The sequence below is a fragment of the Pogonomyrmex barbatus genome, unplaced genomic scaffold, assembly GCF_055798465.1.
Source record: "Pogonomyrmex barbatus isolate J1 unplaced genomic scaffold, ASM5579846v1 scaffold7, whole genome shotgun sequence".
Classification (NCBI taxonomy): Eukaryota; Metazoa; Arthropoda; class Insecta; order Hymenoptera; family Formicidae; genus Pogonomyrmex; species Pogonomyrmex barbatus.
The window spans coordinates 8511603-8532464 of NW_028297171.1; the positions used below are offsets into that span (position 1 = coordinate 8511603).

At 36.2% G+C, this 20862-nt stretch overlaps 2 protein-coding genes and 1 long non-coding RNA gene across 10 annotated transcripts in view; 2 read left to right on the forward strand and 1 right to left on the reverse strand.

The window, feature by feature from the left end:
• Window positions 1-16557, forward strand: part of Sarm (sterile alpha and armadillo motif) — a 116448-nt gene extending 99891 nt beyond the window's left edge. For 6 of the 7 annotated variants that reach the window (XR_016140937.1, XR_016140935.1, XR_016140936.1 and 3 more), the window contains 7 exons: window positions 624-791; window positions 9121-9222; window positions 11863-13893; window positions 14082-14248; window positions 14657-14878; window positions 15415-15451; window positions 16417-16517. Coding sequence is in view for 1 of the 7 variants with exons in the window: in XM_025220070.2 (XP_025075855.2) it covers window positions 624-791; window positions 9121-9222; window positions 11863-13893; window positions 14082-14248; window positions 14657-14846 (2658 nt within the window). In the remaining 6 variants the exon portion in view is untranslated. Of the gene's footprint in view, window positions 1-623; window positions 792-9120; window positions 9223-11862; window positions 13894-14081; window positions 14249-14656; window positions 14879-15414; window positions 15452-16416 lie in introns of all 7 variants that reach the window. The other variant, XM_025220070.2, reaches the window with a different exon arrangement.
• Window positions 4608-7829, forward strand: LOC148934970 (uncharacterized). Its single transcript, XR_016140941.1, has 3 exons — window positions 4608-4748; window positions 5071-7009; window positions 7596-7829. It is a non-coding gene; the product is annotated as an uncharacterized LOC148934970 (long non-coding RNA).
• Window positions 16558-18841: 2284 nt separating the features above from the next.
• Window positions 18842-20804, reverse strand: LOC105434150 (putative histone H3.3-like type 3). Of its 2 annotated transcripts, none has more exons than XM_089083371.1 (4): window positions 20486-20804; window positions 20135-20168; window positions 19774-19931; window positions 18842-19535 (listed from the first exon to the last, which is right to left on the reverse strand). In XM_089083371.1, the coding sequence occupies exons 2-4, from the start codon at window positions 20165-20167 to the stop codon at window positions 19364-19366; spliced, it is 363 nt and encodes a 120-aa protein (XP_088939497.1). In that variant the 5' UTR covers window position 20168; window positions 20486-20804; the 3' UTR covers window positions 18842-19363. The 2 variants fall into 2 exon arrangements, with proteins under 2 accessions (XP_088939497.1, XP_088939496.1); XM_089083370.1 differs by having other exon boundaries at window positions 20476-20802.
• Window positions 20805-20862: the final 58 nt, after the last annotated feature.

The following is a 20862-nucleotide window of genomic DNA, read 5'->3' on the forward strand; positions in this document are numbered from 1 at the left end:
TTAAACAAAAATTAAAAATTATCTTTTACATATTGTTAATGAATAATTTTTTAAAGATTTATAAGATTGCTTAGGTCTTGAGCTTGATTAAAACGAGGGGGAGAGAGAGTGTTATTAAGAAAATTATAGAAAGCTCTAATAATGAAATTAAGTAAAATATGGTACATAATATATGGAAATAATAATTAGAATGTTTGTCGGTTTACCCGAGATACTGAATTTCATAATGTTGAAAACAGAGTTCGCGCACGCTATCAGCAAGTGAACTCGAGCCATTCATCGGGTATTCGCAAAATAACGTGTGCCTAAAAATACATATTTGATAAGAATTGCGCGATTGATTTAGCTCGGATTTGCCGAGCGAGTCGCGACGTTCGATAGACAGACCGTTACATATTGCGAACATCGGCGATAATGTTAGACGCGTAGCGAATGGCTGGCAGTCGAGGTGCGGCTTCCTCCAGGTAGTCTAGGTCAAGGACTGCGAGTCCTATCCTCGAATATCGTGTGCAAAGAGACATTAAGAGATCCAGCGTTGTGCATCTCGATATCTCGAACACGATCGGTTTGCCGGTTCGCTTTCATTCTGCCCTCGCGTTTAACAGTCGTCTCGTTTCTGTTAGGTCGTCACAGATGGATTTAGCGCTGAAAAGGCGACGGCGAACAGTGCCGAGATGAGAGCTCTGCAAGCCGGCGATGTTTCCTACAAGGAGCAAAGCGCCGCAACGGCGGCGAGGGCACGCGTTGAGCTTGACGGCGTCTCGGCGGAGAAGAGCATCGCTGCTGCGAGGGTGAGTGATATTTGTACTTGAATAAATAGAACAGTACCGAATGAAATAATTCTAGAGCGTCGAAATATTATTGTCGCTAAGTAAAGGAAACATAGCGATTATATTTGTACAAGATAATAGTAGAGCATGTTAGAGACAAATCATCGAATGAAGAGATACGAAAACGAATGCAAAAATGTAGATAAAATAAAAAAAGAAGTAAGACATGTTATACAGGGAAACAAATTTTATGTAGTTGCAAATAAATGTCAAACTTGTCCGTCACTGAGAGGGTCGTGAACGCGTGAAATTACGGGCGAAATACTGTGCTTATTACTTCCGGTCCGAGGAGTAAGGCAGAACGCGAGTACCGCGATCGGTGTCACGCAGTGGAGTTGTACATTCGATACTTCCTGTGGTCAAAGACCCGCGTGTTCGTAAACAATGTAGTGGTCCAAATTAAAAATTGAAACGTGAGTGGACAAAAGCTCTCCTCTACGTCCGCCGAGAAGACGTCCGCTCTCGCTCTCTGAGCCTGACCTTTCTCGCTCGGGGTAACAAAAGGATCGAGAGGAAGATGCTGTGGGCGCGGCCGAATAATTTGGCACGAGGCTCGCGGCAGCGTGCGGAAACCGTGTGGGTAAATGGCGCGATTGCAGAGGTCGTTGACATGCGCGTACATTGCGTTTTCCTCAACGTGTGTCGGGGGGGTCCCGTTGCTCGCACTAAAATGAAAGCTGCACGCCGTGTATCACGTATTTAACTACGTGACTTCCGAAAAGACCGAAAAAACGGAACCTACGACAAAAATGAAAGCGAAAATATGAGGACGTGTTCGTTTGAAGTCTGTTCGAGAATTTGAGATGTTGGATATGTTTTACACGTAACGGAATTAAGGAAATATTATTCCTATATTTATTTACAATTGAAAGAATTGTGAAAAATTATAGATCATTTTTGAGCGCATTTAAAAGCAATAAATATAAAACATTTTGCGGCAGTTTAGAATCTGGATCAAAAATTATTTTAAGTATAAAGTAGATGTATAAAGTAGACGTGCTTTTAAATGTAATAAGGAAAAATCTCAATTTTTTTATATAAAATTTTTAACTATTTAAGATAATTTATGGAAAGTTTTATTGCGATGCAGAGATTAGTTGTTCTGTGTTATTCTGTAGATAAAAGTTAAATTTTTATTAAAAGTACGAACGAAACGAGTGATGGTATAAATAAAATTAAATTTTTACACACACAAAGTGAACAAAAAAAAGTATCTATAAAAGGAAAATGTCGTTTTTTGGGCAATTTTATATATTCAGCTGGATTTAAATACAACGATAAACATCGATCAGTATTATGATCAGTTACGTCAAATTACACGATTCGAGACTCGTCTTCATCTTGCAAAAGTCGCGCGACGTTTTCGCTGAATAATGCGAATCGAAGTCGCGCTTTCTCGTTATATGCATTCAATAGCAACACTGCAGTTTCGACCTTGACTATCGTCCAAGGCGATGATTTCGCAAAAGAGATGGTACGAATATCGCGACAGGCGGATAGTTCGCGGATGATCTCGTGTAATCGTGTAATCGTGAGACGTGTCGTTCGACACGAGAAGTCGGTTTGGCTTGCGTTCAGAAATCCGCATGCTGCTGACTCAAGGAGCCACGTAGTAGCCGACCTAGCTAAATTCGTCTAAATTTAGATGACGACACGCCGCCAGACGTAAATAATCGCGAAAACTCTATCCACGCACGATACGGGTCACCCGGTAGAATTAAGCCGTCGAGCTTCCATCGAGATTCGACGATTTGTCTTGCTATAGTTCTGTTATATATTTCTTTCTCCAACAAAAAATAAAAAATGAAAAAAATATGGTAAGAAAAAGTTATATTTATGATTTTGAAAGAAAATTGTTGAGAAAAATTATTGATCTGATGCATACAAAATACATATAAAAATAACTATTTTATTAATTATTTTATTAATATATATACCTTAGAAATATGTCGCGTGATTTAAACTTTAAGTTTTAAGTTATTCAATATTTTACTAATTGGAAATAAAGGCTCACAAAAATAGAATATATTTATATCAAATTAAAGAAATTATAAATACTATTTTTTACGTTATTTCAAGTTTATTATATAAAAGATGTTTAGTACTTTATATATTATGTATATATTTCGAATTATTTTAATTTCTATTACAAAAAATATCGAAACTTTTTCCTAAAATACACTTTAACTTTCTATCGTGTATTATTTTAATTTTTGATTTACATTATTGCAGTCATGAAAAATATTTAATCTACGTTTTGTATTATTACAAAGAAGGAAAAAGATAATTAATCTTTCGAGCATGGAATGTCCCTTCGTTGATGGCATCTTCGCGTGAATCGCGTAGGTAGATTTAACCAGCAACAAAAAGGTCTGACTGGCTCGGAAAGAAGATGAATCGCCGTCTTTCCTGGGACAAAAGGTGCGTGCTTGGCTCGAAAATCGCGGATGGTTGCGTGTTACTTCGTGAGTGTGTTCAGGCCGTTATTCTTTTTTTTACATGCCCTCCTGTGGGTGGGTGTTTGTCCTTGACCCCACGTGTCGGCCTTGCGACACCCATTCCGGTGGGTCAGCTCTCGGCGATTTCATCGCCAATCATTTCCCATCCAATCCGCAAAAATGAGTCTCGTGAGGATCATTTATGTCTCGGAGATAATTTATTAAGTAAAAAAAAAAAATAAATTATTATGTGCACATAGTAATTAATGGGAATCACCCTGTGTATATATGTCTGATAAAAGTACACGATATATCCCGTTACACTTATCTCTGCACGATTTGTGACTTGAAAGCTTTGCCGACAGATGCCGCCAGACTTAGGTGAAGACAACATCTTTGTCTGACTGTGTCTCATTGTTGGAACAACAGACATTCTATATGTGTGCTTATTGATAAAGAGATTTTTTGATTGCGATTAATAGCTATAATCTTTTTTTAGATTTATTTCTTTTATTTTTTTATTATCTTTCGAATACATTTATGTTTTTGGCAGCTCGTAAAATAATTTATTTAGTGCAAATATTATGAAATATTATGAAAGAGATAAACATCTAGAAATTTTGATTGATTTACTTAGTAGAAATATATACTCGTGTCTCTTTACATTTATATAGTTATATAGTACTCTGTTAGTAGCTTGTTACATAAGATATTGTTGGAAATCAATGGCGTCAATGTATTGAAGAGAACTTGAAGAGAATGACAAAAAAGGATTTTCCACTTACAGTAATGCGAGTAATTCATAGAACTACAACGTGGCGTAAATTTAATTTCAATGAAACTAGATAAAAATTGTTTGTTCGATTTGTGATTTATTTATTGAAATTCGAGCGGAAAAACAAATTTAAAAATATTAATTCCGCGATATTCTATTCAAAATTCGCGTTACATTTTTAATGAGCACACATTTTTTTTAATCGTCATAAATCCTTTATTGTTTTAATTAAAAGAAACTAAAAGAAAACACTGTCGCAAAACGAAAGGCTCCTTTAAAATAATAAAAAATATTTTTATTTTCAAAGTTTAAACTATTCTTTGTTTGTTTTACTCTTTCCCGCTTCTCTCTCGTACTTTCTCGTACTTTCGCGAAGACATCACCCACGTTTCCATGGCAAACGGAGGAAAAGGGGGGAAATGATAGTCGCGGATATGACCGAGTGCGAAAACAGTCCCCCGTCGCAACCCCCAGGTCGATAATCCGCTACCCCGCAAAGGAGCAGTTTGTTCGCGACGTCGCTCGTCGTCAGTCGGTCGGTAGGTCGGTGGGTTTGGTTAGTTGATTGCATGTTGCATGGGACATCAACTATCGAGGCTGCTGGCACGGGGCCTTTTCCCAGGTCCGAGGGCCCATAGTGATGGGATGCCGCACGATCGTCTTCATCCTCGGATCTCGAGCAACCAGAATGTCATTTCGCAAATGGTAGGATGATTTTGTCAAAATCGAACGTTTTTTTAGCAGACCTTTGGGTTGCGAAAGCAATACATAATTTCACTCTAATTCTTTCTCGCTGTTGATCGCATCAAAGTGACTCCTTTTTTAGTTGCGCTTCGCGAAAGAGGGATAACAAGAGCCGTTTATTGCTCTCGCATCATTTTAATCTCAAACTGTGTGTTAAGGAGGAATGTCCGGGATTTAATTTTGGATTTTTGAGAGACGCGCGATGTCCCGAGGAACAGTGACGATATTAAAAGAGAGCCGTGCATCTGTCGGCGATGACAGAGTCGCTGTTTCGTTTTCACAGTTCATTCAGCAATGCGACGCGACGTGATGCGACGTGAGATCATCGTTCAGATTTCGGTGAGAGGTCGGAAGACGTGCCAAAGACAACGATTATGAATGCTGCTAGGTGTCGCCGATACCTCGGTAGATCGCAACCGAAGATAGAGCGTGCGCACGTGGTAGTTAAACTACCAGCCGACTGTGACGTCGCCGATTTCAAGGACACGTTTACCAGTGGTAGCGCAAGATACACGTGTCGTGGGCTTGTCGCGGGTTTTCCCGTCCGAAAAAGAGGCCATCGTCGTTGAATCGAACAACAAAAGGATGATAAGAATAGAGGCGTGATAAGAGACCTGTGCAGGCTTAGTGAAAACAGTCATGAGATTGCGACATAAATCTCTTTCCGTCGCGGAAATTTGGCCTGATATCGAGTTGACAATGATAAAGATAACGTATGGAATATCGGAGTTGTGTGCGTCGCGTATATAAATGATATCTTGCATATATATATATATATATATATATATATATATATATATATATATATACACACATTATATACATTATATAATCGCAGAAGTCTCGACTTTAACCTCGTTTTAAATTAATATGGAATCGATCATCGAACTTTAATGTGTATCAATATGGGATATTGAATTGGAATTATTTGACGATTTTGCGTAAAAATAAAAAAAATGGATACCGCATTTTTAATTCAGCATTAAACGATTTAAGTTACGTAACACACTCATAGTGAAAAATCATTCGCTTCATCGCTGTGTGAAAGTAATACGTAATTATGGAATTACCCAAAAGAATTTAATGAGTATCGTAAAAGTATTACAAACTCATGATTGCATTAATTATCTTGTCTTGTTATGGAAACACGTTCCACACAGCGAAACATCACGCGAACTGTTATTCCAGTTAATCAAATCTACCATATCTTCAGCGTATTTAATCAGAAGTTATTGTCGCGCGTTTACGACGGTACTTTTATCGAAAACGCAAAAATGCGTGTCTTAGCGAACGATCAAAATTAAAATTCATATTTAATCCATCCGCGAGTGTGAAATTGAAAACGAGCGAGTCATTCGCGAGAATGATTCGCTCGCGAACTATTTCTAGGCTAGTCGAAAAATAGCAGCAACGGTGGGACTATTAAAAAGCCAGTGCACCGATTACGCGATTGACGTGCGGAAATGCATTTCTCTCTTTCTCTCTGTTTCTTCCTCTCTTTCTGCCTCTGTTTTCTTTCCCTCTCTCTGCTTCGCAGTAGCGTAACGGAATTAAACTCTCTCGCCGGGTAGTGAATCACACTTAAGCACAGTCCAGATTAGTTTGCGTCGCGCTGCCATCACACTCGTGACCATAGTGATCAAAAGCTCTCGTGTTTTCTACGACCCGATCGGAAACCACATATCATTTATAATTATTTTACTTTGAAGAAAACTGTCGGGCGAATTTTGAATTTTAAATTTGATGTATGCCATTTGATGTACGCACGTATGATAAATGCGGGATCGATTATGGGAAGTAATTCTGTTAAGAATAATTGAAAACAATTTGCTTTGAAACAATTAAAAATAATTATTTGTTAAAGCTAAATAAAAGGATTTTAAAATAATCAAATTATAATGAAAAATAATTCTCTGATAAGAATTAATTGATGACTGAGTGTTATTGAATTAATAATATATAGTTCAGAATAATTGGAAGAAATTTTCTTGAAATTGTATTGATTATACTTTAATTGATTTCTGAAATCTTTTTTGGTGAATTATGCATTATATTCTTTAAGGATGTTTCGTGATTTATTTGTAATTAAGAAAAATAACTATCATCATATCGATTTTGTTTTATATTGAAAGAGTGATATGAATATCGATTAAAATATGAGCGCACCGTGGCCGATACATCGTGGAATATTACATCGAAAACAGTTCGAACAGTCGCGAGTGGTAAGTTTAAGTTATTTCGTATTTGTACTTTTTCTCTTCTGCATCTTCGATAATATATTTATTGAATTATCGAATCGTTATAAGCCGATAAGCTATTCTGTAAGTCGGAACTGAACCATTTTGGAGGAAGCGTATGGTCGTTCCACACTTGTCGTTGATGTAAATATACGCGATACGTCACAGAATGTATTTAAAATCGAGGGTTTGTTCACATCAGTCGAGGTTTTTTAAAATATCACATCTGAGTTAAAAATAAAACAAAATCTTGCGCGATCGAATACTCGTCATTTATATACAAGAAATTAATCGTCAAAATCGTTGAGGAAATTCATGTAACATATATGCTGATTAAGAATTATTAATAAAAAGAAGAATATTATTATTGAAAAAATGAAGTTTATAAAAAGTCATGTTCTTTAAACCTCATGAAAAAAGAGTCGTGTTCGTAGAAGTTAGCGAGGCCCACCTTGAGGAAGATTTTAATGCAAATGTATCAAACATATTTATTAACTTACATGCGAAAAATTACAATTGAAATTAATTGTTTTGTTTTACGTTACGGAATTTTGATTGCATTCTGCTGCAGAATGCGTGGGCTGATTTTTGCAATGAGATAACGCTCTTCCTCATCTGTTGATACATCCACTCGCGACATTATCATCGATGTCATGAATTGCAAAGTAAGATGGCAAGCGACAAGAGCGGAGTAGTAGTAAAGTTAGCTTAAGTCGAGCTTAATGCATCATATTAACAGGCAGCTGTGACGACACGCTTGAATTATATTTAGAGAAATACGTTGGGAGTGCTGAACGGAAGAGAAGAGGAATAGTCGACGATGAGGGAACAAAGCCAGAAGACTCGACAAGCTTTTCACAATGCAGATCATTGTATCGCGAAGTCTCGAGGGGAAAGTATCATTGTGCCTTCTCATCCTTGGAGAAACGTAGTAGTGATAAGAACGACTCGTATACCAGACGACAACAATACTAGATTGAGTATTTATTGCCATTTAGTGTAGTTGGGTGCATGGCATTTATCTATATTAGAAATTGGTTTGACTAAATGTTATAATTATTTAGATCAAAATATTTTTGCTCTTTCTTCTCTCTGTAATGATAAGATAATCTTTTTTTAAGCATAACGGGTCGAAAAGTATATGTAATGATAATCTTTTCAGTGATTAAATATTTGAATGTATTATCGGATTCAATGATGATTTGAACATATTGATTTGAATATAAATTTCTTCAAATAATTTTCGTACAATATTATTAAATATTATTAAATACTGAAAACGAAAGTTCGCGGTAGAATCGCAGAATTGTGTTAAACAATTTTTCTCTCTCTCTTTCACAAGCCTTTCTTTCTCTTTTTCACGATATATTTATATACCGTGTTATAAATAAATTTTTGCCTGCGCAATATTCTTGCGATTTCTCGATTCTTCGCGCTATTCAATCAGGATGAGTAACTGTCGGACGAAAGATTAGAATGACAGAAACGCGTATCTCATTATGCGTTTCTGTTCGCGAAGTGTGTGTTTTGTAGCTGCGTGTCGGAACACCGAAAAAAATCGCATCATCCCGAGTACAGTGCAACAGTTGTACTCTCTCAGTACAAGATGCTATCATCTATCTGCTTCTGCAAATTAGCGAGTGCGCCATAAGTGGACCTTCGATAACGCGCGCTAATTTCTTGCAACGCGCGGCGGCGCGTTATACATAGATGTCATGGAACTACCAAATGTCTATTTTTATCACAGCTTGTACTGAACTCGCTGAACTTGATGATTTAGAAAAATAAAATAAAAAAAAAACGATACGATTCAAACGAAAATATTTACAAATCTCAATTGCAAAGCGATATTTTCTCTGGATCGCTAACACAGCAATCTCGAGTGAGAAATAAAAAGTCGAAATGATAACGAAATGATATCAAAATTTGATCAAAAGGAGTAGAAATGAAGAACATAGAAAAATTTTTGGGCTTTAATTTTCTAGAAGAGCGATTTTATAAAATTTTATATTCGGAATATCGACATAATTAAGATTACAAAATATTGCAATTAAATCAGAGAAATATTGAACGTATACTCTTTTTTTCTTTTTCAGGAGCAGAGAAGCTTGAAGGCTGGTGATCTCTCACATCAGGAGAGCAACAACATGGCAGCATCCACTATGAAACTTCAAAGCGATTCCTTTACCTCTGAAAAGGTAGATAAACAATGATTTTCGTGAAATATATCTTTATCTCTGAAATTTTTATTTTATCTATATGGCCTTTATAAATTAAATATGAATATAAATTATAATTTGTTTTAAATTACTTTTTAAATAATACATAATATATTTAACGCGATTGTTGAGATTGCAATAGCTCTCGTTAGTTGACATTTTAATACGAGATTGATCAACCTTAGTGATAGGATATTATTACCAGATTTAGGCAGCGCAATCTCTCCGCGCCCTGCACGTCTCGCGCTATTCGATTATATTTCGTGCCTTATGAGGATAACGTGCGCCAATTAGATTAACGCGGGAACACTTGTTTTCACGCTGGCATCGAATCGTAGCGGCTAATTCAAAGTGGAGAAGCCAATTAGCGCTTGACAACGACTATTGTCCTCGCGCGACCGCAAACATCAACAAATTGTTATTTTAACGATAATTATAATTCTAGATTGTTCCTTTTACAATAACAACGGAAATTGCGTCAAAAAAGGAACAGTCTAGAATATAAAGGTAAAAGGAGGAGAGCTTAGCAGTCTATCGGGAGTTACGCAGTGAATCCGCATCAGTTTCTTGAGTAGCTTGCTCGAAAAAAAGGTAATCCGTCTTGGTATTCCGTCTCCGGAAAATCAAGTAAAGCTTCATATATCATTGCCTGCGACGAAACATAGTCGCAATCATCTCGCATTAGTGATTCGGTCTCGCCGAGACGAGACGAGATTAGCTCTCGATTTGGTCTCGAAATTTTCAGTTTTGTTTCGATATCGGCTTGGTTTCGACAATACAATCTCGTCCCGATCTCTTGGCGCGTGTGGCTATCTAGCTTCTTCGTCTTGTTTTGGAAAGACGAAGTTACGAAACACTTTCTCCATTCAGGACATTAATCTCCGTAATTGAATATCGTTTCTGAAAGTGAAGATTAAATTTTAAAAAATGTTTCGTTCAGAAACCGACAGTGTAAAACAATCAGTACCTAATTCGCCGAGGTCGAGTATATTGAAGAAATATTTTGCCTATTCAATAGATGAAGACAAGATGAAATTTGGAAAATGTTTAATATGCGAAAGTGAAAAGAAAGTAAGAAAATGTATAAAAATGGAAAACTTTAATACAAGTGGTTTAAAAAAGCATTTGTTAGATTATCACCCAAATGTTTATATTGATGCTTAGGGAATTACAATATCACAATTGGCAAATGGACAACTGACGATTAATTAAGCATTTCAACAAGTATTTGAGAGTCTCGATGAGATTCTCGATAGCGTCGAGACTCTCAGCACAAAAAGTCTCGAATTTGAGCCTTCAGTCTCATCCGAAACGTTACCTCCGCATGTGCGATTTTATGTATAAATATAGTGTCACTCTCTCCTGCGAAAATTTCTTCTTTTCCGTGAACAATGATCATAATCTAAATTATTTTTAAATTATTTTACGGCTTGAGAATATTGTTATGATTTTATCACGCTTTTCTGCTTTAATTTTATCCTGTCGAATATGACTTTCCTTTAAATTTACGAACTCTTATGAGTTATTTACGAAACTCTTCTTGATCGAACAGATCACAGTATATTGGAAAATTGTAAAGTCGTAAAGTCGCAGCTATATTTTAATAGCTATATTTTATTACTTGTGTCGATTGTGCGTTTAATCTTTATTCCGAATTTTTATTTCCAAAAGATTTTCCAAAAGATTAATATTTATTTCTATTCCTATTCCCTCCATTATGCACGGAATCTTACATTCGTGTTTCTGGCGGTTCACCAAGGAACGCGCGTTAAAATCCACCCACTGTACCAACAGCCTAAATCATAAATCGTTGTTTTTAACGATGTTAGAGAACTGTGGTCGGCGGCTGCGTCGCATTTTGGCATGCGAAGTCGTGTCACTGTTTTACGCTGTTTCTGCATCCGCGATGCAACGAGCGGTGATTTAAACGCCGGCGAACGCGAGCTCGGATCCCAGTCGAAAAGTGGACTCGCGACTGAATCGAGAAGCACAAAGTAAGAGACGCGAAAGAGGCCAAAATCACTCGTATTCGTTCGGGATGATGCTCAGAAAGTGCAGTCTTGATTCACGAATGGTAAATGAAGTGTAAAGTTTACAGAACTGAGGGAAGCAATAATGTTACATCTTTATCGATGTTTTATACTTGTGCGCGACATATAATCACGCGTAAATTTTACATTTTAATTCTCATCATATTTATGATTATTACATAATGACACGGATGTTTTCAGATTGTTTAAGTAGACGGAAAGGTGTTTAATGTTCTTACAAATATAAAAGATTTATTTGCAAATTGTATTGCTTGCTGGAGTAGCGTAATCATGCAGTAATACTTAGTTCTTTTACTCTGAAATCTACTTACTTTTGCAAATAATTTTTTTATTTTTCCGGATTTTGTTCATATTCCGGATTTTTATCAATATTTTGATAAAAATACATTAAACATCATGTTAATAAAAACTACTTAGAAAAGTATCCCTCGAGATGTCTGAAATATATCTGTTCTGTTTATCAGAGCGATATTTCTAATGTTTGTCAATATCCTCGACGATCTTTCTCTTTGGCGATATTTTTAAAGATTTCAAAGTAACAAACGGATGATATTTTTGTATTTTGCAGAAGGCAATGGCAGCGCAGCAGCAACGACAGACGGTCACCTCGACTGGCATTTTCAACCATGAAAAGCATATGGCTTCGAGTTCGCAGTCGAGTATCACGATTGCATCCAAGTCGGGCGTGAGTGCATCCAAGTCATCGATGATCAACGCGGCGAGCGCGGTTAATCAGTTGATGAACGGCATGCGACCTCCGACAGCCGAGGACGAGCTGTTGTCCTTACCCTTGGACGATCTGGATCTATTATGCTCCAAGTCGAATCCGCAGGATGTGGACTGCGCGATTGCCAAGTATTGCAACCTGCTCGATAGCTTCGTGGAGCGGTTGAAGGCGAGCGCCGACGGTGGCAAGATCAACAGCAGCAGCAGCAGCAAAGCACCACAGTTGTTGAACAGGGTGAACGAGATCATACGCAAGGCTTGGGCGGTACCTACGCACGGCCACGAGCTAGGTTACACTCTGTGCAACACCCTAAGGACGCGCGGCGGTCTCGATCTACTCATGTCGAATTGCGTGGCGAACGATCACGAGCTGCAGTTCTCGTCGGCGAGGTTGCTGGAGCAATGCTTGACCACGGAGAATCGCGCCCACGTGGTAGAGAACGGCCTGGAGAAGGTGGTCAACGTGGCGTGCGTGTGCACGAAGAACGCCAATTCGGTGGATCACGCGCGCGTCGGCACCGGAATACTCGAGCATTTATTTAAACATAGCGAGGGCACCTGCAGCGACGTGATTAGACTGGGTGGTCTGGACGCGGTGCTGTTCGAGTGCCGAAAGAACGACGTGGAGACTCTGCGTCATTGCGCGGGGGCATTGGCGAATCTGTCGTTATACGGCGGTGCTGAAAACCAGGAAGCGATGATCAAGCGCAAGGTACCGATGTGGTTATTTCCATTGGCCTTCCATAACGACGACAACATCAAGTATTACGCTTGTTTGGCTATCGCCGTACTGGTTGCCAACAAGGAAATCGAAGCGGCTGTTCTCAAGTCTGGCACCCTCGATCTTGTCGAGCCCTTCGTTACGTCGCACAACCCTTACGAGTTCGCCAAGTCAAATCTGGCGCACGCACATGGTCAGAGCAAGAACTGGCTGGAAAGGCTCGTGCCGGTTTTGAGCTCCAAGCGGGAAGAGGCTCGCAATTTGGCGGCCTTCCACTTCTGCATGGAGGCGGGTATTAAGAAGCAACAGGGAAACACCGATATCTTCCGGACGATTGGCGCGATCGAGCCGCTGAAGAAGGTAGCCAGCTGTCCGAATGCGATCGCGTCTAAATATGCGGCGCAAGCTTTAAGATTAATTGGCGAGGAAATTCCGCATAAACTCAGCCAACAAGTACCTTTATGGTCCACCGAGGACGTTCGAGAATGGGTGAAGCAGATCGGTTTCGCCGAGGTAGCCCCGAACTTTGTGGAAAGCCGAGTGGACGGTGACCTGCTGTTGCAGCTGACAGAAGAGAATCTGCGCGAAGATATCGGCCTGACGAACGGTATCATGCGTCGCAGATTCGCTCGCGAGCTGCAGAATTTGAAGAAGATGGCCGATTACAGCAGTCGTGACACCGGTAATTTGAATAACTTCCTTCAATCGATCGGCCAGGAATTTTCCATTTATACATACAGCATGCTGAACGCCGGCGTGGACAAGGACTCGATACGCAATCTCTCGGAGGATCAGTTGTTAACTGAATGCGGCATCACCAACAGCATCCATCGGCTGAGGATACTCGACGCCATCAAGAACATGCAACACAATCAATTCAGCTCGTGCGAATACGAGTCACCCGACAAATCTCTCGATGTTTTCGTCAGTTATCGCAGATCGAACGGCTCGCAGCTGGCGAGTCTGTTGAAGGTGCATCTGCAACTTCGTGGTTTTTCAGTGTTCATCGATGTCGAGAGGCTCGAAGCCGGCAAGTTCGATAATAATCTGCTGCAGAGCATCAGACAGGCCAAACACTTTCTTCTTGTGCTTACACCCCAGGCTTTGGAAAGGTGTATACAGGACAGCGAATGCAAGGATTGGGTACACAGGGTGAGTCTCTGATATGTTTCTTGTTCTTCTTACGTTTATTAAAAAGAAATTAGTTTTTGATCAGTTTAATACAATTTTGTTTTAATTGCTTGATAGTAGCAGATGAGCATCGATCAATATTTAAAATATGAGAAGTTAAATTTTGGCTATACGCAATACCGCAATTTATACTTCCGTTTATTTTACAGGAGATTGTTGCTGCTCTACAATCACAGTGTAATATAATTCCGATTATCGATAATTTTCAATGGCCAGAACCTGAAGAACTTCCTGAAGACATGCGAGCGGTTTGTCACTTCAATGGTGTTCGCTGGATTCATGACTACCAAGATGCTTGCGTAGACAAATTGGAAAGGTAGAGTAATCAGTCTTCTTTTTAAATTACTTCTTTGTGCCTTTTGTTAAAAAACAATTTAAGATAACAATAAGAAGGCAGTTTTTTTTATTTTTATTGTTTTTTTCTAGTATGAATGAATTTAAATATTTATGAATTACTCAAACAAATATCCTAAAAAAAAGATATAAAAACTTTCTAAAATTTGTTCACTTATATCATAAGTCTTTAAAATAATTATTTTATTAATTATTTAACAATTTTACTTTAAATACAAAAATACTTAAGGAGATATATGTGTATGTATTGTGTGTGTGTGTGTGTGTGTGTGTGTGTGTGTGTGTGCGCGCGCGCGCGCGCGCGCGCGCGTGTGTGTGTGTGTGTGACAATTGATAAAATTATTTTTTAATATTTGCTTTGATTGTAAAGGTTTATGCGAGGCGAAATACCTATGAGATCCGATCTATCCGGCGGAATTCCGCGCAGCATGGCGCCCAAAGACGTGGCCCAACCGAACACACCGAGTAACACAAACATACGACAGCCGCCCAGTTATCAAAGGATGCACAGCAACGAAAGCAGGGGTAGCGACAAGGATTCCACGGGTGGACGAGACTGACTAGACGGCCCGCCCACAGCTATATCAAGCAGGTAGTTATCCCTGATAATTTAATGTATAACGTTAGCATTAGGTTGATGAGCGAATCGATTCGTCAATGTCCGGGAAAGAAATTTAAAATTTACAGACTCCATTAATACCCTGACAACAAAAATCTAAGACTAATATTAATGATTTGATGATAGATTAACTATTATGAATACAAACTTTTATCAATATTTTAGAATAATTTAAAATAATTGCATAAAGAAGAAAAGTTTAATAATAACAAATTGAGTTGTGATTGAATTGATTAATTACAATAATTTAATAATTTAGATTCTTTAAAAATACTTAAAAATTATTTAAGATAAGATTTTTCTCTTAAATGGAATCAGTATATTATTATTTGTAAGAAGTTAAATTTTAGACTTACTGCAGTCGGTTTAAGAAAATAGTTAAAATTGATAGAACAAATCTTAAATGATCTGAATTATTAAACTCTTTATATTGGCTGTTAACGAATCGATTTATAAAGCGATTTTGAAGCGAGCCTTACTAACGCAACGCTAATTTTGTTTTCATGCAGACAAGATTGCGAATCGTTCTATGACAATCACGACTAGGTCAGTCAGCGATATAAATTCTTTATCGATGTTTAAATAGTGTCAATTTGTCAACATCCCATCGCTTTGCCAAATCCTTGCATTAAGTAATTCCCTAGTATCGTTGCATTTTCATCCTTAAATCACAAGTAGATATATGTATTTGTGTTATAAATATACAGTTTAAGGTGAAGGTTTATATAAATTTGGATGTTCGATGTTACATAATTTATGTGTAAAATGTGTACATTATTCTTTTGTTAAATTTATTAGTTAAGGCTTTTTTTAGCAAGATTTTTCTGAAAGTGTATACTAATATAGTAATTTAAACTTTCTACACTTACATATTATTGTGTATTTATTCATATTATATACATAGCATTTTATTTTATTTATATGATATCTATATTTATATCTTTAAATAGTACAATTGCATGATGTAATTGTATCGAAGTTTCGGTGTTCGATTAGAAAATTTGTATCAAATTTGTATCAAATATTTAGAATATTTAAATTTATAAAACTAAAATAGACATTGTTTCCTTGTTGCAATATACTACAAAATACAGATAAACTCTAACAAATCAATAAGAATATAAAATTAATATTTGACTAATTTTCTAAAATTTGATTTTAATTGATGCAACAGATCTTATATTAATTGAAAAGTATAGTTTCGCTGAAATATCTAAAAATTTAATACAAATCTGAAAATAATTTTTGGGCTAATAAATTTAGGATTCTTAAACATAATGATAATATTACAAAAACGTTTGGTATTCTGGCAGTTAATTTCAACACTCTTCACATAATTATTTTAATGAACAGAATTATTTTCAGATTTGATCGAATTTTTAGATACTCCGGCACGATTGTTTGTTGTTCCGTACAAAAATGTGAAATTCTACTTAATCGAAGAAGGTGAAGGAGAAATGCATTTCTTGCTGAGTCATGATTTTGTAATAAATTCTGTTTTCTTGTTATAGACTAAGAAAGTCGTCGAGTCCATCTCGTTGGTTAATGGGCCTTCCACCCACGTCGCCGCGTTTTAAGTTTATGCACACGCATCCAGTGGGTACCAGCAGTAATTTGGCAGTGCCACGTAGGCCACCGCGACAACCACCCTCGCCATCAACGCGATCTCGCTCCCTGGAGCTGCTGGACCAACAGGACCAGGAACAGAAATCGGTCTCTTCTGTGATTGTCCAACGACCACCGCTTCCCAGGCCAAGGTCACGCAGTTTAGATGGTCTATTGGATGAAGATACAAAGAACGGCGAGGAGCAGGACAAAATGAAGCAAGAGGAAAGTCGGGAATGCTCTCAAACGAGCTCGGAAGAAGATAAAATTATTTCTTCTTCGGAAGATAGCCAAAAAGAGCCTAATATCGAAACTGTCGAATCCAAGAATCTTAATTCAGTTCCTAAGTTGACCATAGACACTGTGGAATCTAAGTCCAAGATGAAGGACATACGAACATCTTTGGATAGGAATGAGAATCACAAGGAGGCTCCCCCGATACGTCCTCCGAAGCCGAACCGTCGTTCTAGCTCGGAAGGACAATCTTCGGCATGCCTTAATAGACAGTGCATGAACCAAGAGCGTCCGGTAGAGGAACAGAGCAAGACAGTGCAGGATGGTAACGAAAATAACGATTACGATAATGACGATGATAGATCGACGATACTGCTGAAAGTATCAAGAAGCTGTGGTGCGGGATTGGACTCCGAAGGGAGCGTCTCGTCAAGCGAATACAACGGGCACAGAGATCGGGCAAAGGAACCGGGCTCATTACTATCGCTGCCAACGGGTGCAGAGCCTAAGCGTAAGCGGAACTTCATGGACAAGTGCGTGAATAAGGTGCGGTCGTTTATGAAAAAGTGAAGCTGTGAAACTTCTTTTTATAATTCCGCAAGCTGATCGAAGTAAAAAGCGCACGAACACGAATAAGTTCAGATCTAAAAAAAACATTTTGAAAGCTAACTTTTAATAAATTATGTAATATATATTATAATATACTTTATTTTATGATTTCCTATGATAACATCAAAATTTTATGTCTGAAGAATATGTAAAAATTATCAGAAAAATCAAAAGACATTCTTACAATGAATTCTAGAATCTTAATTTTAAAGGCCTAAAGAAGTATTATTTATTAAAATATAAAAAAAATATAATATAAAATCCGGCAATTATTTAAATATCTTTTTTATTATTTGAAAATCACATTACATTATTTGAAAATCTTCAATTTTGCAGACTATTGCTTGCAAAAATTGTCAACATCCGATAATTTCTTAATTTCGTGCGAAAGCATATTCTGAACTTTGTGATTCGCTTTGTGTACAATGACAGGCAGCATGAAAGTATATAGCGAAATGTTGTGCCTAAAAATACTAAAGTGTCTTTATAAAAATTCTGAGACCTGACTCGGAATAGCTACGAAATAGCCTGCTTTTCCAGGTGTCTTTTTGTATTGTATTTTTTTCTCGTTGAATTGTATTTGATATCATCATATATACATATATACATATGTGTGTGCGTGTGTGTGTATGTGCGTGCGTGCGTATGTATATATGTATGTACGTATATGTATATGTAGGAACGAATGAACGAATTGAGAAGCTTAGACGATTACGTCGTTATTTGTAATACTATTTTTCTAGGCAGTTCTTTTCCCCCCCGCGTTTAAAGACGCGTGTGGCATAGCCACGAATTATGGTTGTTTTTATTGCAGCTAACACTGAAAAAACACGTTATACACAATTGTATGTGGTGTTCGATAGCATGTACGATTTAGTGATATCCTTTCTCGAATATAGAAATTATTGAAATCAGAAAGAAAATTAATATTTTTTGTCTAATATTTAGTCGTCAGATATTGTTTTATAACATTTAGAATTTTAAAGTTATAGCTATAGAATTAAACTCTCAAGTTAAGATTCGATCAAAATATGAACCTTTTAGCCACAGAATATTTTACTATTGTTTTCTATGTTTTCTTAATACGATTCCTATTTTTTTTTTTCCATTTACTTTTCATCGATTGTGAGATATTCACACATATTTTGTTTTTGTTTGGAACAAAAAATTGTCATCAGTTATAAAGAATATCGTAACACATGCACAAAGTCGAACATCTGATACATGACCGTGACCGCTTTTCAGGTCGCGAGATATTTTACTATTTAACACTTTTTATTGTACCAATTGCTGATACGTTTCCGCTTGGATCAAAACGGCAACGCTTCGATATTCGTAGTTTAAGAGATCCGTCTGATCATTGCAAAACTGTATATTTTACCAAAGTAAAGATGAATTTTATTGAGATGTTTCTCAGAAATAAATTTTATTTAGCAAGACGATAGCGCTTTTTACTCCTATTGAATATGAGAAAAATGTATAAAAAAATTATTTGCATTTTCTTTATTTGTTTTTTTATTAAGAGTGTATCAAACATAGCTTATAAAAATAGATGTATCTCTAGTGAACTATCTTGCACTATCATATTAACATGGAATAAAATTTACATAAAACAGCACATGAATTTATAAAATATTCGTGTAACAAATATCAATATTCATATACATTAATATCAATATTTTACAAATTAAAAGCTTTTTTCAATATTATTTATATTATCTTATAAAACGCAACGAACACTTTGTCACGTGTCTTTGTATATGTCCCTGAGCTTAAATCCAAGTCTCAAATTAAAACTAACATTTTCGGTATAACATATTTATAAAATTCCTGTCTGTAATGACATTGTCATAACTTTATAAAATTTTGTGCAAGACCTCATCATTATTCATAATTTTATGATAACATTACATAAAAAAGCAAGATATTTGTCTATTTAAAGTAAATAAGAATTGAAAAAAAATTTGTTTTGTCTTAAAATATTGATCTAATTGTAAAACAAGATTCTTCTTATCTATTGATAATATCGCCGCGACCTCTGAGCCTGCGCATTAGAATCATATCATTTCGCATGAGAGTAACCCGTTTAGCATGCAATGCCAACAATACTGAATCTTCAAAGAATTGCACAAGGTACATCTCTGTTGCTTCTTGCAAGGCTTCGAGAGCAGAAGCTTGTATCCTGCAAATTAATTCTAATATCAACTCCTAATTTATGCTGTAAGGATCTCTTTCATCCTTTGTGATATTTTATTTGTTGCATTTCTCTTAATGTAATATATGTAAAAGATAAAGTTGTTCTTCCTTTAATTAATTATCACCCTTAAAAACAAATAAATAATCAATGATCTGCATAATCTGCAGGAAATTCAATTTTATAAAATCAGAAGTTTATAAAATCAGAAAGTAACATCATTTACCTTGTGATATCCTGTCTAGGGAATATGTCAAGTATAATTTCTCGGACTACACGTGCAAAAGATAGTTTAGGTATTAAAAAATGCGTAGTTTTCCTTAGATACTTGATTTCCTGTCGTACTCGGCGATAACTTTTAGGCCTACTTACTATCACAGATGTCTGAAGAATAATTATCAATAGTTATATGAAACCAGTTTAATAAATTTATGCAGTATATATATATATATAATATGTGTGTGTACATATATATATGTATACGCATTATGTATACAAATATAATACGATTTGAAAAACATATTACACGTATACATAACACATATAAAATTTAATACTTAGTTTAGCAATTAGTTTATATTGCTTACTTTCTTTTTTTCTGCTGATTTCTGTGGAGTCATCCTAAAACATTGAAGTAATACAAATGAATATTAATTAATTATAACATTAATAAATAATAATAAATTGGAAGAAATATGCAATATTGTTTATAACCAAGCGAATATATTAATAACATTAAGATTATATTTTTTCATCATTATAATTTTCATTGATAAATAATATAATTGTTTACATTGATAATAATATAATTGTTTAGTATTATTTTACATCATTATAATTTTCATTGATAAATAATATAATTGTGATAAATGCAAAAAGTAAGGAATCTCGAAATTAAATAAATAAACATAAAAAATAATTTTATAACCTCGGCTTGCCTTTTCGTCGAACCATGGTTTTTTATGAATACACGAAAACTTGAGAGTTACTGCTGTTTGAAGTATTAATGTTATAAACAATAGCCTATAATTCGTTTGAATCTAATGTTCAGTCAAAAAATTGGAGATTTTTCACGATAACTTAAACATATATTTGATCAGATCGGTTAGATATAAACACAAACTGGCGCTATTTTCATCCAAACACAATCCAACGGCTGCGTTCCGATATTCACCAGTGCTGAAACTGTATATAGTTCAGGTAACGTATATTATAGATTTTCAGTACTTGCAGTGAATATCGGAATGCAGTCACGTAGAAAGAAAAGGATGTGCGAAAAATCTAACTACTATACTATCTATAACTAGAATGTTAC